Genomic DNA, 21,382 nt, shown 5'->3' on the forward strand with positions numbered 1-21,382 from the left:
ATTTTATGTTATTCCTTTCACTTACTGTATGGTTTAATAGAGATCTCAAAGATATTTAAGGATTTGTGTTTATATTATAGTACAGGGATTTGTTGTCTCTTATTTTACAAAGCTTAGCTTCTTATGTATGAATTTGTCACCTGATCATGTTAGTCCTAACCCCTTAGCAATAATCTTTTCTCATATATGCTTTGTATAGAATGCACTTACATCTGTACATGTTGCTTCCATCTATAGAACCTATGCTCCTTGATGGTAGTTCCTGTTTCATTTTTGCCTTTATATCTTGTCTGCCCAGCCCAGTTCCTGGCAAATAGTAGCTACTCTATAATTACAATAAAGCCAGCTCTCTATCCTGGACTCTGTTGTCTTCTTTCTTGACACTATCTCACTTGATGACCTCAACAACTCCCATAGGTTTAATTATCTTTATGTAGATGATTCCCAGATCTATATATCCAGCCTGAAACTTTCTCCTGAGTTCTAATCTTCGATCCCTAACTGCCTTTTAGACATTTCAAAATGGATATCACATAGACGTACCAAACTCAGTATCTCTAAAAGTAAACTCATATTTCCTCCCAAACCCTTCCCTAGTTTTAACTTACTTTTTCCTGTCAAGGATAGTACTGTTCTTTCTGGCTCCCAAGTTCCCAACCTTAGTATCACCCTCCACTCCTTACTTTCCCTCACCACACACATTCAATCAGTTGCTGAATATTGCCATTCCATCTTCCACATCTCTCAAAGTCTCCTTACTATTCACATAACCACCACAAGCCTTCATCACCTCTCTCCTGGACTATTCTCCTTAACCTCCTAATTGGTTTACTACTCCAATCTATCTTTAGTGTAACTGGGAAAATGATTTTTCTTAAGTACAAATCTGAACCTTAAGACTCACATACTCTAATGCCTCTGTGTTACCTCTGTGATAAAATATAAACTTCTATTTACCTCTTTAGCCCCAAGCTGCCTTCCTATCTTTATTACCAATTATTCTCCCTCACTGTCTTGCATGCTATAGTCTGTCCCGCCTGGCCTTCTGGATCACCCTCATCCACAGTGATCCATTTCCTATCTCTGCACCTTTGTGCCAGTCCTCCACCAGAATTGGCATGTACTCCCTCTTCATCTCTCCCTTAGAGAATGTCTGACTTCCTTTAAGACATAGCTTAAACACTGTCACCTACATTAAACCTTTCCTTATGCCACTTGCCTAGTTGTTAGTGCCCTCCCTCCCTAGAGTTCTTTGTATTGATTTGTTCTTCTTCAAAGTTTACAATGATCTCTTAACAGCCAGGCCTAACCCTTCATCATTCTTGAACCTTCCACAACATTTTACACTCCATCTGCCATTCTCTCCTGGATACTCTCTTCTCTTGAGTTTTCATGATACTACATCTCTTCTAGTTCACCTGCCGAGTCAGTTTGAATGATTTATGTCCACTAAATGCTGTAGTTCCCCAAAGCTCTGCCCTGGTCACTCTTCTCTTTCCTTTCTGTACCCTTCACTTGGTCACCTCATTAGCTTCCATGGGTTCAATGGTCTCTATGTAGATCTATATATCCAGCCCTAGCCTCTCTCTTGAACCCCAGTCACACTGCAACTGCTTATTGACATTTCAAACTGAATGTGCTTCAGGTATCTGAAACTTAGTGAGTCCAAAACAAAACAACTTCATTATCTTTTCCTTCTTCTGAACAACCAATATCTTCATTCCTTACTCTCACTTATGATAGATAGCTAGGTAGGTAGGTAGACATATAGACAGACAGACAGATAGATAGATACATACATACATACATACATACATACATACATACATACACACACAGAATCAATAACCAAATCTTATTATTTTATCTCTGCATTGCTTACATATGCCCTCTCTCAGCCCTCAAGCAGGCACCCCCTTGGTTTAGGCCAGTGATGGTAAGTCTATGGCACAGGTGCCAAAGATGGCACACAGAGAGCTCTCTGTGGGCACTCAGCCACCCCCCCCCTTCCAGTTCATTACTAGAAAGGTAGAGGGAACAGAGCTCTTGGACCACTCCCCTCCCCCTCCCTTCACTTGCTGAGGACATTCCTCATTTCACCTGGCCCTCTGCCCAGCAGCAGAATGGGAACTCTTCCTCCCTCCCCTGTATGGGGCAAGGTGGGGCCAGGCATGCCTGGCACTTGATGGAGGGGAGAGGCAAGGCACTCAGTCGGGGGGGGGGGTACAGCATTTGGTCTGGGGGGGTGGCAGAGCCCAACACACTCTTGTCTCTAAAGGGTTCCCCACCACTAGTTTAGGCTCTTTTCCTCTTACCCTAGAAACTTCTTCATCTTGATACTCACCCCAGACCTGGATTTAGACATTGAAAATACTTGCTACCTCTTCAGTCTCTCCCTCTGATTGAAAGGCTTATCCCAAAACCTCCACTTAAGGAGTGATTCTGGGTCAGCCTGATCTCATTCCTCTCCAGCCTGCACTCTTGTACTTTTTCTGCCATGCCCTTGCTCTGCATTTGACACATCCTCATGTCATACCCATCTGCCCTCCTCTTTTCAGTTTCCTTTAGTTTGTTGTCTTTGCCTTTTAGAATGTAAGGTCTTTTAAGGGCAAGGCCTATCTTTCTGCATGTTTTTTTTTTTATTTCCAATGCTTGGAACATACTAAGCATTTAATAAAAGTCTTGTTGACCAGCTGACTAGTACCCCTAATTCAAGCCACTCCCTAGTCTTAATTCATCCTCCTCACAACCTCCAATATAATTTTCCTGAAGTCCAGTCCTGACCATGTCATCTCTTCTCTGTACAGATCTTTGTGTCACTTATAAGTTCCTGTTTAATTAAGGATTCTTAACCTGTGAGCTTTTTTTAATATTTTGAAAACAGTATTTCAAAGTAATTTATTTCCTTTGTGTACCTTAAGATAGTCCCACTCCTAAATATGTCTTAAGTTTTTAAATTTTTAATAATCATCCCATAATGAGTATAGGACTTGGAGCGTTGACTTTAAAAGACTATTACAAAAATGAGTAATATGGAAATAGGTATTGAGTGATAATACATGTATAACCCAGTGGAATTGCTTGTCAGCTCTGGGAGGAGAAAAGGAAAAGGGAAAGGAAAGGACATGAATCATTTAATGTTGGAAAAATACTTAAAAACAAATAATTTTTTTTTTAGAAATCATCCCATGATGAATATATGTGTTTATATAAAACACATTCTTATCTTTTGAATTTCATGAACATAATGTGCAAGTCTGGATTTTTTTATTTTTTGATTCCTTTCCTTGAAGAGCCTGTTCAGGAGGTAATGCAGCTAAATAGAGTATGCTCTATTTATAAACTAAATTTATGGTGCCTTGTTTGAGATATATGTCAGTTTGAATAACTTTCAGATATATGTGATTAATGATCTATTAAAAAAGGGAAGCTAGAGGCATCTTGTCATTCATAAATGATCCTGGTCCATCTCTCTGTGCTTCTAAAGTAGTTATAGTCGTGACTATTAAAACATCCCACTGAGTTTTTTCCTAGGTAGATCTTAGCAGAAATATTTTGTGTCAGAAAATGAGAAGTAAATGAACTAGAAAATAAGACAGAGGAAAGTAATCATCTTGAGGGAATTACCTTCTCAAGAGAGTCTTCAGAGCTGTAAGCAAGTATTATGTCCAGACCCTGTGCAAACTTCCTACTCTTATAATATCACCAACATATTTAAACCATTTCAGATTTCTTATTTTTCTTTTCTATATTATAAAAATTTACTTAAAAATCTCACTTTGGATACATAAAAGTGTCTGATTCACCAAATATCCAGATATAGAATAGTAGTAGTAGTACTGTAATCTATTACTAACCTCACATTTATGATTTATGTTTAGGGTTTTGTTGGTAGTTATAGATCATAGCAATCATTTCATGATTTAACTGTATATGCTTTTTTTAGAGAAGCTTGTGTGAGTATTATGATATAAAATCTGACTCTGAAAGACCTGTCTTCTTAATTTGTTTCTGGTTCAGAATGTAATCAGATGTAGAGGACTTTGGTCTATCTATAAGCTCTTTAAAAGTCCTGCTAAATACAGCTAGCATAAGTGAAAGTCAAAACCTGATGAAATCTCCTAGCTGTTCAGGAGTTTAGATCTTATGCAGCCAGCAAGACCATTGGCACCCTGGAGGATTACTCCATTACTATCAGGTAGCTTTGGTTTGAAAAAGCTTCTGATGTTTTCCTGACCAGATGATTCCAGGGTCTGCTGTTCTCTGTTTTCAGTTCCATAAAAGGACCAATGCAGGAATTTAGCATCATTAGCATTTAGGGATGAGATGGCCACTGACAGCTCCGCCAGGGCCAGTAATGAGAAGAGTAGGCTTTTTCTGTAGCTTGGTACCTGCAAAAATGGCCCTGACCAAGTCACCACTCAAAATCCTCTGGCATTTTCAGAGAGATACTCTATAGATGTTGGGTTTGTTGTCGTTTTTGTTATTCTTTTCCTGGGCACTTAATGAAAAGATTTGTAATATTTGACATTTGATAAAATATAATTTTGAACTGTTGCTTAGAATTTAAGCAGAGAAGCCAGAAATCTTCCTTACATCTATTTTTTTTAATTCCTTACCACATTTTAAACACCTATTCTAATGAACTTTTAAAAGGCTGCTTTATTGATTTATATTGAGGTTTTCTAACACCAGCATTTCTAGCAGATAGATCAAATGGGTTTATTTCAACAGAGGTTATAGAAGTTTTTAACAGCTAGTCTTTAGGGGTCCCCACTGTTCCGAGAAATAATTTGTTGTTATTCTTAGAGGCTCAGAAATTAGAGATGAGAAAGTTCAATTAAATTCATCTAGGCTATCTCCCCTGAGAATGCAAGGTTGTTCCTTACATTAAATTTTCTGACTTTTTTTTTAGGTTTTCATAACATGTTCTCTGGGATGGTACCTATATATCAGTGACCTCCCAAATAGGCATAATGGCAAGAAGTCTGTGATCAACCAATTGGAGGGAAGAAGATAGACTGCATCCCACTTTTCCCTGTGAAAGCCAGATGAAGACTTATCTCTAACACAGATACATAGTTGAATATTCCCTAACTCTGCTCCCACTCCCAGCCATTAAAGCCATCTGCTTATCCCAATCTACCCTTGATTGCTTCTCAGAGCAGTTATATATATCCTCTGTAGCAATTGGGCAGTTATTAAAAGAAACTATACCATTCCTTCCCCCTCGCCCTACCCCATACTCTCCTAGTATCCCCCCCTCTCCTTTTCAGTGTACCTCAAGATAGTATCAGATGTCTACTTTTTAGGCCAGTCTCTGCTCCAGGGCAGTGGCCATTAAGAAAGAACCCACCCTTTCCTTATCTTTTCAAGTGGGACAGAATGAATTATGAAGTGTAAATAGATTTGGATTCATATATACATTGTATATCTCATCATATTTTCTTTCCTCCTCTAAACCCACCTATATTTCTGTTGAGCCAACCACCATACTATCCTTAGGTCATCACTTTCACTCACCCCACATATCCAATCAGTGGTTAAATCTTGTGATAACCACAATTCTTCTCCAAACACACACCCAACACCCTAGGTCAGGCCTTTTTCACCTCTCACTTGGACTATCAGTGACTTCTTAGATGGTCTTCCTGGCTCTCCTCACTCCAATCCATCTTCAACATAATTCCCAAAATGGTTCTCCTTAATCACAAGCCTAATCATGTTAAAACCCAAGTTCTAAACAATAAAATCCAGTGGTTTCTTATTACCTCTATGGCAAAATATTATTAATTTCCCATTTAATGTCCTTCACATTCTGCCCTCACCCTACCTTTCCAGCCTTATTATATAAAAAAAAAACATTATTTCATCTTTGTTATCCATTTAAAATGACCATTTTATATATGTATTATAATGTTTATTAAATAGTATAACAATTCATATAATTTATAAATATATATATATATGTATTAAGATGCATGATCAGTTTTTTAACTGAGAGGGATATATAACCAAAAAAGTTTAGAGACAACTGCTATAAATGAATAAACCTCTTCTTTTTCACCTACTATTCCTAATTATGTTTTAACATAGGGCACAATTCTTATATATTTTAAATTTGGAAATTATTAGAAGGTTCCCTATTAGTCTTCAGCTAATTAAATGTAACAATAAAACCTTATTTATCCACTATTATTAAAAATAAAGATGATAAACATAATTGATTTTTCTAGATAAATGAATTACTATATAGACATTAAATTTAAAAAAAATTTTAGTTTAAATTTTTTTCTGTAATGATACATATTTCCTTGCATTCTTAAACAAAACAGACTAAACCTAAGTTAAGTTTTTCTTGAGAATGCTGGACATTATTATTGTTCTGAAATAACAGCAGTACCCACAGAGTTGTTTAAGAGTATAGGGCTATTTGTTCCTTTATTAAATAGCCCCAGATTCCTAACCTCTTACTGTTCTTTTATTACTTTTTCGTTTGTCTCAATATTATCTGTCATTTCTTGTTTTCACTCTTACTGCCTCTTACTTTTAAATGAGGATGACACTAAATCTTTCTCTTTCTCTAGCTGTCATTTTACTCTATAGTGTTCATTTAAATACATGCAAGTGTTGCTTTTTTAAGCACTTGTTTTCTATTTATAAATAACTCATTTAGGTCAATCAGTATGGTGAATTCAAGAACATCTTTAAATGTTCATAAGCATGGACAAAACTTTTCAAACTCTGTTATATAAAGATGATATAATGTAGTGAAAAAAGAACTTGAAGTCAGAAACCCAAGTTGAAGTCCTAACTCCCTCTCCTACTTGCTTTGTGACTGAGCATATTTAGCATAATAGCACCTCCCTCTAGGGTTGTTGTGAGGATCAAAGGAGAAAATACTTGTAAAGTGCTTAGCATTTTCTCTGGCATATAGTAGGTGCTATATAAATGCTTATTCCCTCTCTGTAGAGAAGTCATTTAATGTTCCTAAACTTTGATTTCTTCATCTATAAAATGAATTTGTATTACTTTGCTCAGAGAATTATGAAAAAAGCACTTCATAAACTATATAGTGCTATACAAATAGTGACTAATATCATATTGCCTCTAGCCAATTTACAAGTCATCCTGAAGATCTTCTCATCATCTTGTAAATACATCTAGGTTTTTTTTCTTTATCTTAACTGAAAATATTACCCTTTGTTCTCCAGACAACTCTGACTTCTGACTTTTTCTAAAAATCAAATCTATTATTAAAGATGACAATTTGCTATTAATGATCTGGAACTGAGTTTATTCATTAGTGTGGGTAGTTACAATATCACAGAATCATCAAATTTAAGAATTAAAGGGGATATCAATACATACCTATTCCAACATATATATGAAAGGAATCCCCACTGTTTTATAGCCTTTTCTTGAACACTGAAGAGAGAAAGCCTAGCACCTTTCAAGGTGTCTCATTACACTTTTGAACAACTAATTATTTGAAAGTTTTCCTGACATCAACCTTAAATTTGCCTTTTTTTTAAACTTGCATCTATTGTTCCTGGTTCTATCCTTGCAGCCAAAAAAACAAGGCCTCCCCCTCTTCCATATAATAGCCCTTCAGATATAAGTAAGGGTTAGGTAATGGGGATTAAGTGACTTTCCCAGCGTCTGAATCTAGTTTTGAACCCAAAATCTTCTGTGTCTAGGTCTGGCCCTCAATTCACTGCACCACCCAGCTGCCCCGGCATTAGGTGTTTTTGTTTGTTTGTTTGTTTGTTTGTTTAATTTTAAACCCTTAACTTCTGTGTATTGACTTATAGGTGGAAGATTGGTAAGGGTAGGCAATGGGAGTCAAGTGACTTGCCCAGGGTCACACAGCTGGGAAGTGTCTGAGGTCGGATTTGAACCCAGGACCTCCTGTCTCTAGGCCTGACTCTCAGTCCACTGAGCTACCCAGCTGCCCCTCCAGCATTAGCTTTTAAAACAGATCACACTCCTGATTCACATCGAGCTTGTAGGCCATGAAAAACGCCAGACCTTTCTCAGAACAACCACTTCCCCCCCCCAGGCCTTCCACATCCTGTAAATATTATACCCAAGGGTAGGATTTTATATTTTTACCCTGTTGAATTTCATCTTATTAGATTCAGCCCATTGTTCTAGCCTGTCAGAATTTTTGGAATCCGCCTGTCTTATCTAATGAGTTCGTTATCCATCTCAGCATTGTGTTTCTGCACATCTAATGTGATCTAATATAGAGGGTACACTCTATACATTTATTCAAACAATGGGTAAAAAATGTTCCTCAGCCCAAGGCCAAACACGGATCCCTAGAGTTCTTTATTGGAAACTCCTTATGAAACATTAAGAATCCATCTAATTATATTATGGTCTAATCTCCAGCTTTCCATCTTCTCCAAAGAGTAGTACAACATAGTTTTATCAAAAGCTTTGCTTAAAATATAGGTAAATTATGTCCACAGCATTGTCATCCTCATCTACTGATTCAGTAATCCTATCCAAAGAAAAAATGAAATTAATTGAAAAGTCATTCCCTCAGTCAGTTAATCAGTAAGTTTTACTGTACTAGATGCTAGAGATATAAACAACAACAAAAAATGAAACAATTGCTCCTAACAAGAAGCTTATCATGAGGGATAACATTTGCATATATAAATATGGAGAAAATAAACTATGTGCAAAATAAATAAAAAAGTAGTAAGGGAGGACATGAGTAGTTGGAGCAATCAGGTAAGGGTTTCTCTGTGTGTAGGACTCCTGACCTTTTTTATCTAGACCCTTTCGCATCTAGTTAAGCTAGTTACCCCTTCTCAGAGATTTTTCAAAAAATATTTTCCCATGATCTCATGTATTTTTGTTTAATTATGAAGCATTTATTTTTACCCTCATACTTCTTCCTTCATCCTACCCCCCGAGGGTAAAAAAAAATACAAAACTCTTTAAAAGCATAAGCAATATCAATAAAAACAAACTTTTCCCTATAAATTCCCAGATATGTCTCATTCTACACATATAAGATGTCCCAAAAGTCTTACTTCAGTTAGCTTAAAACTGCACTTATGACTTTTGGAACCTCTTGTATGTTAAACCGTATATTCATTCTGTCATTGGGGAGCAGGTCAGGCAACATCTTTTGCCATCTCATTCTAGAATTACAGTTGATCATAGTTCTTAAGTCTCAAAATTATTTTTGCAGTATTGACATTACAATATTAATTATTCTCCTGATTCTATTTCTTTTTTCTCTGTATTAGTTTATAGAAGTCTTCCCAAGTTTCTCTGAAACTGTCTTTCATCATTTCTTATAAAATAATAGTGTACCCTTACATTTATATATTTACCATAATTCATTCATCCATTCTCCATTTGAAGGGATGTTTCCAGTTCTTGGTCACCACACAAAGAACTATTATAAATATTTTTGCATACATAGGACCTTTTCCTTTTTCTTTGATTTCTTTGAAGTATAGGCCTAGCATTGCTGGGTCAAATATACAATTTAGTAACTTTTGGACCATGGTTCCAAATTGTTTTCCAGAATCACTATAACCAATTCAAAGCTCCAGCACAATGCATCAGTGTTCCTGTTTTCCCAACCCCCCCCCATATGTGTCATTTTCCTTTTTTGTCAATAATGGGTAAAAGGTAAAACTTCAGAGTTGATTTAATTTGTACTTTTCTAATTATTAGTGATTTTGATAATTTTTATATGAATATAGATTTAATTCTTACCTTGAAAACTACCTACATATGCCCTTTGACCATTTATCATTTGGGGTTCTCATAGTCTTAAAAATTTGAATTAGTTTCTTATAGATCTTAGAAATAACTTACTATAGATAGATAGAACTTCCTTTGGCCTGTTATAGTAATTGTTGTTTCTACAATTCATTTGGTAAATAATCATATACTTTTAGGAAAGTTCATCTAGTGTCTCCTTGAACTATTGAAATCATTTATTGTTGCTTAATTATTTAAGTATTTGTTGTCTTATTTATGAATAGAACTAGTTGGGTGATTTCATTATTATAGGGAATTCCCTGATGAGGAAACTCTCTTAACCAGTGCTAGTCAGCACCTTCTCAGGACTATAAGGTCTTAGAAATTAGAACAGTGAAAGTTTAAATGATTTGTCCACAGTTACCCTGTCAGTATTTGCCAGCGATGAACATGAAACCAGGTCTTCATGGCCATGAGGTTCTTGATCTCCTATGAGAATCTTGCTGTATTTTTCTCCTCCAGTGTACTGTAATATGCTTGAAGGCAAAGACTGTCTTATGTTTTGCATATCCCTCAGTGCCAAAGTAGGCATTGCTGTCTAACTCTGGATATTTGATCTAATCTTTTGGAAACTCCTTTAATTTTGGTTTGGAAAATATCAACCATATGTATAAACATTATTTTTGCACTTCATTCTACCAGTCGCCTAATTGATTTCTCATTCTGAACTTATATATTCATTGTTGTATAATAAACAAGTCTTTTGAATGAACCACCAAGTGCCAACCTTTTCTTTCCAGTATATTTACTAATTTTAAAGCTATCAATGTGTTGATTGTGCAGTAGTAGTTCAATGCAGTGCCCAAAGGACCAGCTTTAAATTATTATTCTCTGGGAAAATTAGGTGGCTTGGGAGATAGAGAACCAAATCTGAAATTGAGAATTCTGGTTTTAAATTCTGTCTTAGATACTTCTTGACTGTATGACCCTTGGTAAGTCACTTAACCCCAACTACCTAGCCCTTTCTACTTTTCTGTCTTGGAACCAATACTTAGTATCAATTCTAAGATGGAAGATAAGAGTCTTTTTAAAAATTATTATTCACCTTTCATGTTATTCCACCACTTTAGTTTTATTAAATATTTGTAGAGTTCCTCTGAATTTCTACTATTCCCTATGAACAATTCCCTAATTGTTATATGTTCATCTTAAGTCCCCAACTAAATAATAATCTCATTGAAATAAAAACCATGACATTTTTCAATCAAAGAATGATTAATGTTTACTGTATACATTTAACTGTGCCTGAGATTTGAGAGATTGAGAACAGCCACAGAAAAATAAGGCAGAATCCTTGCCCTCCAAGAAATAACAATGAAAGTGAAGGAGACAAGGTATCCCCACAAATAAATATGATACATATTGATTTATATGTGCATAGGAGGGTGTGAACCTCAAAAAATACATACATAACACATAATAAGGGTCAATAAATTCTTTGTTGATTTGACTATTTCCTCAGAATTCACATATGCTTTCTGTAACTGAGTAACTTAACATTGTTCACCAGCTATTTTCCATCAGCTCTTTACTTTTTAAATCATCCCTAGATCTCTCCCCTATTTCCAACATGAAAAACAAACTTTCCCACCACTCTGCTTAACCAAATTTTATTCAATGATAGAACTTTAACCACATGTCCTTTAGTGCGGTTATTTTCACAAGTTCCTTCTAAAATACTATGTGAAGTTTCTCCTGGTTAGGTTTACAGTAAATTAAAGTTAAATCTGGTAAAAGGATAGTTATATTTTTTTACCTTTCTTCCTAATAATTGTCTTTATGTTTTGATCAACATTTATTTAATTTCCCACAAATAAGGTACCTATGTTTCATATTAAGCTTTAGGAACATTAAAAAGGAACAGATAATTTATAGATCTTTTCTTCCTCCAAGAGTAGTCTCTTAGAACCAAATAATTGAAATAGTAAGACATATTCTAGTTAATTAAATGTACACATGGGCTTGAAAAGTAATGGGTAGAATACTTCTTTTGCCTAGGTATTTTCTAGTCTATAAGAGAATTTTCCTCATGATATCTTGGAACTGTTGCTAAATTCACTGAATGAATGACTGAAAGTACTGCCATTAATCTCATGTTCACTAATGTGAAGAATGAGTATTTAAATGAGAAAGCAAATCTGAGCATTGCTGCAATTCTTTTTAAGTTAAGATTGTTTATTTGAAAGTACATCTCTTTGCCTATTTCCATGAAGAATTTTTCCTCTTCTCTATCTCTTAAGGGAAAAGCAGTATTGGAATGCAAGAGAGTCAGTGTCTCCTATTATCACCACTGAGGCTTCTGAGAATGATTGCATAGCAGCAACTATATCAGTTACCAGCCTTGCCCAAATAGCAAAATGTGGCCTTCAGGGATTATTTTTTCCAATTTCAAATGGTTGATAACTTTTATTATTATTATTAGTTTAACATTTCCTGAGTTTCAAAGAAAGACATCATTCTATCCAGCAATTCCTGATTCCTAACATTGTTTTGACAGATAATAGTGAGTATCTAATAATTACCAGTATGCCATTTTAATTTATCAATCAAGTATGACAAACTAGTTGTTTTAACCAACTAGAATTTTGGGAGAATTTTTGTATGTTTTTTTTTCTTTTTTAAAGATTTGTGGGTAGAACAATGCAAATTGAAAGAAGAATTGGTTCTGGTATACTTCGTTTTGAAAATTTCCCTTTATATCCCTTAGAGATTTGGGGTTTAGTGACATTTGAAGTCAGAATGAAATCAATAATCTCTTCTAAAATATCTCTTGAAAGTAGACTTTCAGGAACATTTCATTTATTCTTTCTTTTCCTTCCAAAACTGTACAGTCATCATTTTCATTTATATGAAAGTCCTGACTGCTACAAAGAAAATCATTCTTCTAATTCAGTTTAATTCTTAAAATTATACCCAACTTAGCTATAATTAGAGAAATGTAGAGTTTAACACTTTTTCTTTAATAGAATTTATTTCTGGCTATCCCTGCCTTTCACTCCCCTCCCCACTCCATAGAAGACATCATTTGGCAAGCAAATATGTATATAATGATTATCTTTTGTGTTTCAATTTTTTAGTTCATTCTCTGGAGGTGAACATTCACTGTTATTCTTCAAATATTAAATCTGTGGTTGTATATTATGTTCTCTTGGCTCTACTCATTTCACTCTTCATTTCTTACAACATAGTAGTATTTCATCACAATCATATACCATAATTTGTTTAACAAATCCCCAATTGATAGACACCCCCTTGATTCCCAGGGCTTTGCCGCTACAAAAACAGCTTCTATAAATATTTTGAAACATATAGGTTCTTTTCATTTTTCCCTGATCTTCTTGGGAAATAGACCAAGCAATGATATTGCTAGGTCTAAGTGTATGCACAGTTTCACAGCTCTTTAGGAGAGCTTAGCACTTTTATTCGTGGAAGTAAATGGTTTAAATGTTGAAATACTTACCAAGAGCAATTATGCATAAAACCTAGCACACCATTTTGACTTTTTTTTTTCATTTTTCCCATTGCTTTTAAGGGATACTTGAAATGAGTAGAGCACAAAGGAGAGAAGTGACAAAATATACAATGCTTTAGGTTTTAGAACAGAACTGATACCTTTAATAAAAGTTCCCTATTTTGAATATTACTCTTATTTTGTATTTATGTTATGCTGCTATTCAAATAGCTTTCAGATGTCAAGGATTTTACCAGATTATAATAAAAGGTCTGTCTTAGATAAACATTTAAAATAATCAAATAACACTCTCTATCTATAGGTATACATTTTCTCCTTTGTTCTCATTCCTCTCACACACAGAGACCTGCATGTACTCTTCCTCCTCGACTACCATCAAAGAAAATCTCAGACATCAAGAAATGATAACTTTTCATTGGAAGATTCCATTTTTATTCATTCTTTTTAACCTCTTTGCAGCCTCAGACACTGTTGATCACCCTCTTGTCATTTATGCTCTCTTCTCCTTAGCTTTTTAGGACACTACTTTCATCCAGTTCTCTTCTTACCCATCTGCCTGCTGCTGTTCAGTTTCTTTTGGTGGATCTCCATCCAAGTCCTACCCACTACCTATGGGTGTCCCTCAGGATTCTGCCCTTGATGCTCTTCTCTTCTTCCTCTAAACTACTTCATTTGAGGATCTCATTCTGTGGATTTGATTATCCTCTGTGTGCTGATGATTCTCAAGCTTATCTAGCCCTAACCTCTTTGTGGACTTTCTGTCTCACATCTCCAATTGCCTTTCAAGCATCTCTAACTTGATGTCCAGTAGACATCTTAAACTCTACATGTCCAAAACAGAAACCCTCCCCATTTCCAAACTTCTCTATTATTTTAGAGGGCAACAACATCCTCCCAATCTTTCAGGTTCATAATTTAGGAGTCATCTTGGGACTCCTCAGTCTCTTGCCCTCATATCCAAGCTTTTGCTAAGGCTTACTGATTTCACTTGCAGCGTCTCTGAAATACACCCCTTTCTCTTCTCTGACACTGCCACCACTCCAGTGAAAGCCCTAATCATCTGATACCTGAACTACTGCAATAACTACTAAAGGGTCTGCCTATCTCAAGTCTATCCCCACTCTAAAACACCTACCATTCAACCACTAAAATGAATACAATTATTATGAATATTAAAGAGGGCACAAGGAGATGGAAGGGGAAATGATTTCAAAAATAATTGTATAATACCTATCATTTTCAAGAGTCTGTAAGTTTATGTCATAAATAATTGATTTGGACTGATAGATATATTACAAATCAAGCTCTTGTGCTGATGTTGATTGCAAATATAAAGGGGCTCTGAAAAGTGGAAATGAAATTTGATTCTTAAGAATTCTACCATCTCACAATCCCTGTGCCTTTTTATTTTAGGGATTCTTCAGCAAACGCTTGAAAGGCTCTATAAAGAGGACCAAAAGCCAATCAAAACTTGACAGGAACACAAGTTTCCGGCTCCCATCACTTCGCAACACAGATGACAGGTAGGAGGTTGTTTCCAGAAACAGAAAAGGAGGTTTCTGTCTGTTTTGGCAAAGTAGAGTAATCTGTTAAGCCTGGATACAAACAAAACAAAATTAAAATGTAAGGAAACAAATAAATACAGTCTATTTAATTTATATGAGTATAATGAATTTTTCAGATGTATAACACTATTTTGTATGGAATTTTAGTCTTTCTTCTATGTTCTATCTAAAAGTTCCTTTAGAAGAGTTAGCAGAGTGTGGTGGGTTATATGGTATTGATAAGATTATCAGAGTGCTTTCCTCACAACAGTTTTCATCTTGGGTCAGTAGAGTAATTTTTTCCCATTTTAGAGATGAGAAGACTGAGTGACAATGAAGTTAAATGATTTGCCCGCAATCACATGGCTAATGTCAGAGCTATGACTTGAATCTGGTTTTCTGACTCCAAGACCAATTATTTTTCCCTCATACCACACTGATGTGGGTTCTTATTCTGACTCTGTTTTTCACTAGTTATATGATATCAGAATAAAATCAACTTAACTTCACAATGATGATAGGATCAAATGAGATTATGTATATAAAAGGCATTTTGAAAATGTCCAGAAAACTAGACAAAAATTAGGTACTGTTATTTATTAAAAAGCTTTACTTATTATTTGTTTTGGATTATATCCCTGAAGATTACATAAGTGGCCATCTCAACATGGAAAGTCCAGCATTTAGCCAGGTTCTTAATGGAGATTAAGTGGGCACATGAGCTAAGTGTGTAAGCAATTGTGCAGTTATCTGTAGCAGTTGGAATCATGGGGCTGTGGCACGTGTAGCAAAATGTGGGACACTTTACACATGGCTGTAAAAGAGGGATCGTTGTTTCCTGTGCAACTTGGTAACTTGACTTTCTAGAAATATATATATATTTTTAAACCTTTACCTTCCGTCTTGGAGTCAATACTGTGTATTGGCTCCAAGGCAGAAGAGTGGTAAGGGTAGGCAATGGGGGTCAAGGGACTTGCCCAGGGTCACACAGCTGGGAAGTGTCTGAGGCCAGATTTGAACCCAGGACCTTCCGTCTCCAGGCCTGGCTCTCAATCCACTTAGCTTCCCAGCTGCCCCCTAGAAATACTTCTTTTAATGCAAAAAGGGGACCCAGATTTTCAGCAGTTGACCTATTGCATTTACTGAAGAGCAAACTACAACTTCTTTAGCAATAGCAGCAAGCTTCTGTGTTTCAATATATACTTGAGTTTATATTTAAAATTTCACAGGTACTCATCTCCATAAAGCTCAAATAAAAATGTCAGCATTCTAACCCACTTCATGGTCTCCTAGGCTACAGCTTTTATTTTCAGTTTGCCTGACAAAACTTTTTTTCAAAACATGAAAGTTACCATACAGGGAGCTGTTGCCCATCTCTTATAAAGAAGAAACTGAGCCCCATGATGTTTGTAACTTGTCCATTTGTACATAGTCTTCAGTGGACTACAGATTTGTAATGAAACAGGGGAAATAGCTTCCAAGTCAAGGGTTAATGCACTCCATTGGAACTCAAGATCCTAGGATCAGGGTTCAAATCTCAGCTCTGAAATTTACTCCCAGGGAGTTTTAGGCACGCCACTTCTCCTCACAGAGCCTCAGTTTCTTTGCAAATTTAGAGGGTCAGACTTGATGGTCTCTATGGCCTCTTCAAGATCCAGAATCCCTGGATTTTGCCTATACTTGCCATTCAGCTATGCTATAGACAGTCTATATGTTTTCTTATAATGTACCACAAGTCTTCATTCTATCATTTCTCTTATGTTTAAGCTCTTAAATTAACCAGTAAATATTCATTTAGCACTGAATATACCAGTACAAGGAAGTTAACAATCCCTACTCACAGTGCCCTTATATTTTAATCAAAGAAGCAGCAAGTTCATAGAAAAATATATTCAGCAGAAATATAAAGTGAATAAATAATGTGTGTGTATTTACATAAATGTGTACACACACACAAACACATACACAGTTGTTAAATATTAGGTGGTTTGGAAGGGAGAAAGCACCAGCAGTTGGGGAGACCAGGAAAGGTCTGATCCAGAAGATGATGTCCCGAAATGCCTCTGAAAAGAGAGGGTCTCCCTGAGGTAGAAGGAATGGATATGGGAGATGGAGCAAAAGGAAAACCTGCTTGGCAGGAATGCAGCTTATGGGTGGGTAAATAATGTCTCCTGAGGCTCCCAAGATAGTTTGGGACTAGGTTGTGTGGGACTTCGAAAGCTAAAAAGAGGAGTTAATATCTTATCATGAAACCAATAGATGACCACTAGGGTTTGGTATGTGGAGCAATCACAGGATCAAACCAGCACTTAAAGAAAATTACTTTGGTATCAGTACTAGGGTAGATTTGAGAGAGAGATTTAAGGCAGGGAGAGCAATTAGGAGGCCAGTGTAATTTTCTAAGCAAAAGGTGCTGAAAATGTTAACTAAGATAGTAGCTATATAAGTGGAATAAAAAAGATCAAATGTCAGAGATGTCATGATAGTAAAAATCCCCAAACTTGACAACTAATTGGTTGAGGGTGTAATAATAAGAGCCAATAAACAATGTTACGGTAGAGAGGGAGAGGGAGAGAGAGAAAGAAAGAGAGAGAGAGAGTGTGTGTGTTTCTATATGGTGAGTCTCTCTTCCAGCTCTCCCCTGGGCCTGAATATACTCTAGGAGACTTCGAGGGGGTGTCACCCCAAAACTGGGTGACCTGGATGGTCTTGCTGCCCCACAGGAGTTGGGGGTGAGGCTTCCCTATAAGATAAGGTATGTGGTACCCCAATCCGATTCTGAATAAGGACGGGGTTCACACAAACCTCCCCTGATCAGTTAAATTCACAGAGGGTGGTCCGGCTTCAAGATGGAGGCAGCCAGACCAAGCTGTGGTTTCCCCTCTCCCTTGTTGTCTCTCAGGCACTCTGGAAAGCTATCTGACTGATGATTATTATTTGCAATTCAGGGATTGGGGAAAGGAGTAAAAGGCAGAGGGATTTGGGGGTGCCCTCTTCACTGTTGCTATGGGGTCTGTCACTTGGGTGGGATCCCCAGTGGTTCCCTCACCCAAGCTTCTCCCCTCACTCCTCCTTCTATCTTTCTATTTCTATCCTTTTCTCTAATTGTAAGGTTTGACTGAAAAAGGGTCTCTCAGCAAGGTTGGGTAATGGGAGAAGGAGACTAAGAGATCGCTCCCAAAATGGAGTCTAAAAACTTAGCTGACTCTATGGTTGAAGTCTTGATGGGTAAGATGTGAAGGAATGGCCTTGATCAGGAAATCAGGGTTTCAATTTCCAAACGAAAGATCCTCAGGAAGCCCTCAGGACTGGATCCGAGCTGGGATGTCCTCCTCCTCTCTCCTCCCAGTCCTGCACTGGAAGACCTCTCTTCTCCCTCCTCCTTCAGAGAATTTCCCAGAATTCTCTCTGGTCTCAACTGTCAGTAACTGTCACCAACTGCCTTTTCTTGGCTCCTTTTGTCCCATCCCCCTTGCACAAATCCTATCCTTTCAAGGGAGAGTGAAGGATAATTCTGAGCGTACAAACCTGAGACACTGGGAGAGGCTTGATACCTTTGACAGAAGTTAGGAAGTTTGGAAGAGGCAAATGTTTAGGGAAAAGATAATGAGTTCAGTTTTAAATATGTTGACTCCAAGAATTCTCTGTATATCTTCATGAGTCATTTTCTTCTTATACCTTTAACGCAGTGCTCTTTTTTTCCATAATTGTATTCATTCCAGGATCTGAAAATAGCCTAAAAACAAGTCATTGGAATGCCACAAAATATAACTATATTTCAGAATTTTTTCTTTTGAGAAGAAAAGAATGTGCAGCAATGAAAGCTTCTCCAAATTCAGTAGCCAATTTAGTAAACTCCTTTTATTGTCATGGTTCAGCATTTGGTAGTTTAATAATTAGAAAGTCACTTTTATTTTTCAGCAGCCCTACAACTGTATATTCCTCTCTCTCTCTCTCTCTCTCTCTCTCTCTCTCTCTCTCTCTCTCTCTCTCTCTCTCTCTCCCTCTCTCTCTCTCTCTCACTCTCTCTCTCTCTTACAGTCCTTTCTGCCTTAGTAACAACTCTAAAACAGAAAGGCAAGAGCAAGGCAAATAAGGCAAAGTGACTTGCCCAGGGTCACACAGCTAGAAATTGGCTGAGGGTAAATTTGAACCCAGGCCTCCTGGCTACAGACTTGGAACTTTATCTATTGTGCCACTTGCTTGCCCCTGTATGTTTCTTAACTTTACATTAAATATTATCTTCCTTATTCACATTAAATACCTGGTTTTTTTCTGTAACAATAGTCCACAAAAAGTATAAGTCTGAAATACCAAGAGATTACATTTGCTTTGGGTCTTTTGAAGATTCTGATTATGTTTTTATATTATTTTGTAGTTAGCACATGTTTCCCCTTTCCACTGGCCTGAATTTATTATTTGAGCCAGCCATACTTTTTCTGATTCAATCAATAAACTATCTTTTGGTCTGAAATTTAGTATAATAAAAGAGTGATAATAAGGTCTATTATGTTACAAAGCCCTGGTTAGCCATTTGAATTATAGAGGTGCAACAATTGGGATGTGTCCAAAGAAAAATAGTCTTCTCTTTCTGAGGATGTGCTTACTATAGTTTAAGTGGATTATAAAATAAACAGAAAAAAAGCACTTTTTTGCTTCCTGGCCAACTAGAGACATATAGAAATGCTCCTGCAAATACCTTGGCTATCATTGACAGTCTCACAGGTATCAGGAAAGATTGATCATAAATCTCTGTTTCTGGATTATGTACATCTGCTATTGAATTCTCTTTTTACATTTTAACACAAGAAGGCTAAGCCAATAGAAAGTATGCCTTTTTGTTACCCAAATACATGGAATTTGGGGGGTAGGGGTGGGGATAGAGATGGTAAACAGGACAGACTTGATGGAAGTACCCAACTTTAAGGAACTGGAATCAGTTAAGCTAGGTCCTCATTCTTTCTGAGATTCTTATGATGTTGGTCCAATCATTTTACTTTTCCCTGACTTTGGAAGACGCAGCTATTCTAATTCACTGAAGTATCAGGAAGATAATGAAGCAGTAGTTGTAATACGTCTTGAGTTCTTTAGATCAGGGCTTTAGATAGCTAAAGTTTTGTTGTCTGTGCTCCTAACATTTTAAAAAGATGAAATTATTTTCATATGGACTGAAGTACTACTTTAGGCTGGCAGGAAGATGTTTCAAGATGAGTTATTCTATTCCTGTACAAGGGTTACTGCTTATGGTCCATAAGTTTTTCAATGCAAAATACCGCTGAGCTTTTTTAGCAGGCAGACTTCATTGATTTGGATAGACCATAAGGGCTCCAGGCCTGTCTTGCCAATGATCCACAAGTCATAAATTCTGTTATGTAGGTCCTGATGGGATTTGGCACTGCTGCTCTCTCAAGGAGCAATGTATGACCCACACACTCAGAAATCTCTATGTGGAGTACATGTATAAGAGGTATAATTTTCCAAATTATCCACATTTCTAAATATTCATAATAATTATTTCTATAATAATTAAAGGGTCACAGAGATCTTCCAAAACTCTAAAACCATCTTTTTGAGGAATTAGCCTTTATAGAATTCTGAAGAATTAGCAATATTTTCCCATTACTGTTTCACACTCAAAGCAGAGATAAGTGAATGTTAGCACTTCTCTCACTCCTGCTATAATGTTCTTTCCATCTGGTCAAAGCTAGTGGAGCTACAGGAATATAGAAAGAAATGCCCAAACAACATTCTCTAGCCATTCAATATTTGAATGTCAGATGATGTCAGTCTCACTCCAGAAAGCCAGGATAAGATTGCCAGATATCGAGGGTACCTATTCCTATTAAAAGTATAGCCTTCTAAATGCCATTTTTTCATGGCCCCAAATTCATTTAAAAAATGTCCTTTACTTTAAAGTAATTCACCTTTCTGATTTACTGCCAAAGCAGCCCAGGATCTTGAAATACTTTCTTGATTCATGGATGTGAGTCACTAAAAGTGTAGCCCTCACTGGCAATAGAAACTTAGAAGAGTATTAATCAGCCTCTGAGTTTTACTTCTGTTGTAAAAGTAGGATTTTAAAGTAAGCTTATGTATTTATAGATGATCTTTCAATAATGATATAAGGAGCTTTCAACGAAAGGCAGCAAGAGCTGAGCTCAGAGTTTCAGGATGGTCTAAATTCTAACGTACACTGGCTGTGTGACCCTCGATTGGCAAATGACTTATAATCTTAGAGAGTTGTAAAGCAGATCCCAACCTCCATTGGTAAAGGGAGTTCTCAATACCAAAGCAATCAAATATCTGATTTTTTTAAAAAGTCATGTCTCTAATTGTTCTGTGTTTTTAATTAAAATATCCAATTAACTTCATCGCTTCCCCCATTACTATGAATCTACCTAAATATATGGTCATCCATGCCATAATTCTCCATGTTTTCCTACATTTTATTTCCTATGCTATATGCCCATTCACTAAACTACTTGTCATTAAAAAGAAATGAAGTTGGGGGCAGCTGGGTAGCTCAGTGGATTGAGAGTCAGGCCTAGAGACGGGAGGTCCTAGGTTCAAA

General features: G+C 36.5%; 1 protein-coding gene across 1 annotated transcript in view; it reads left to right on the forward strand.

Moving 5' to 3' along the window:
- Window positions 1-21,382, forward strand: part of RASAL2 (RAS protein activator like 2) — a 333,326-nt gene that overhangs the window by 270,232 nt on the left and 41,712 nt on the right. The window contains exon 5 of the mRNA XM_044676490.1: window positions 14,681-14,790. Coding sequence (XP_044532425.1) covers window positions 14,681-14,790 — 110 coding nt within the window. The remainder of the gene's footprint in view (window positions 1-14,680; window positions 14,791-21,382) is intronic.

The sequence above is a fragment of the Gracilinanus agilis genome, chromosome 4, assembly GCF_016433145.1.
Source record: "Gracilinanus agilis isolate LMUSP501 chromosome 4, AgileGrace, whole genome shotgun sequence".
Classification (NCBI taxonomy): domain Eukaryota; kingdom Metazoa; phylum Chordata; class Mammalia; order Didelphimorphia; family Didelphidae; genus Gracilinanus; species Gracilinanus agilis.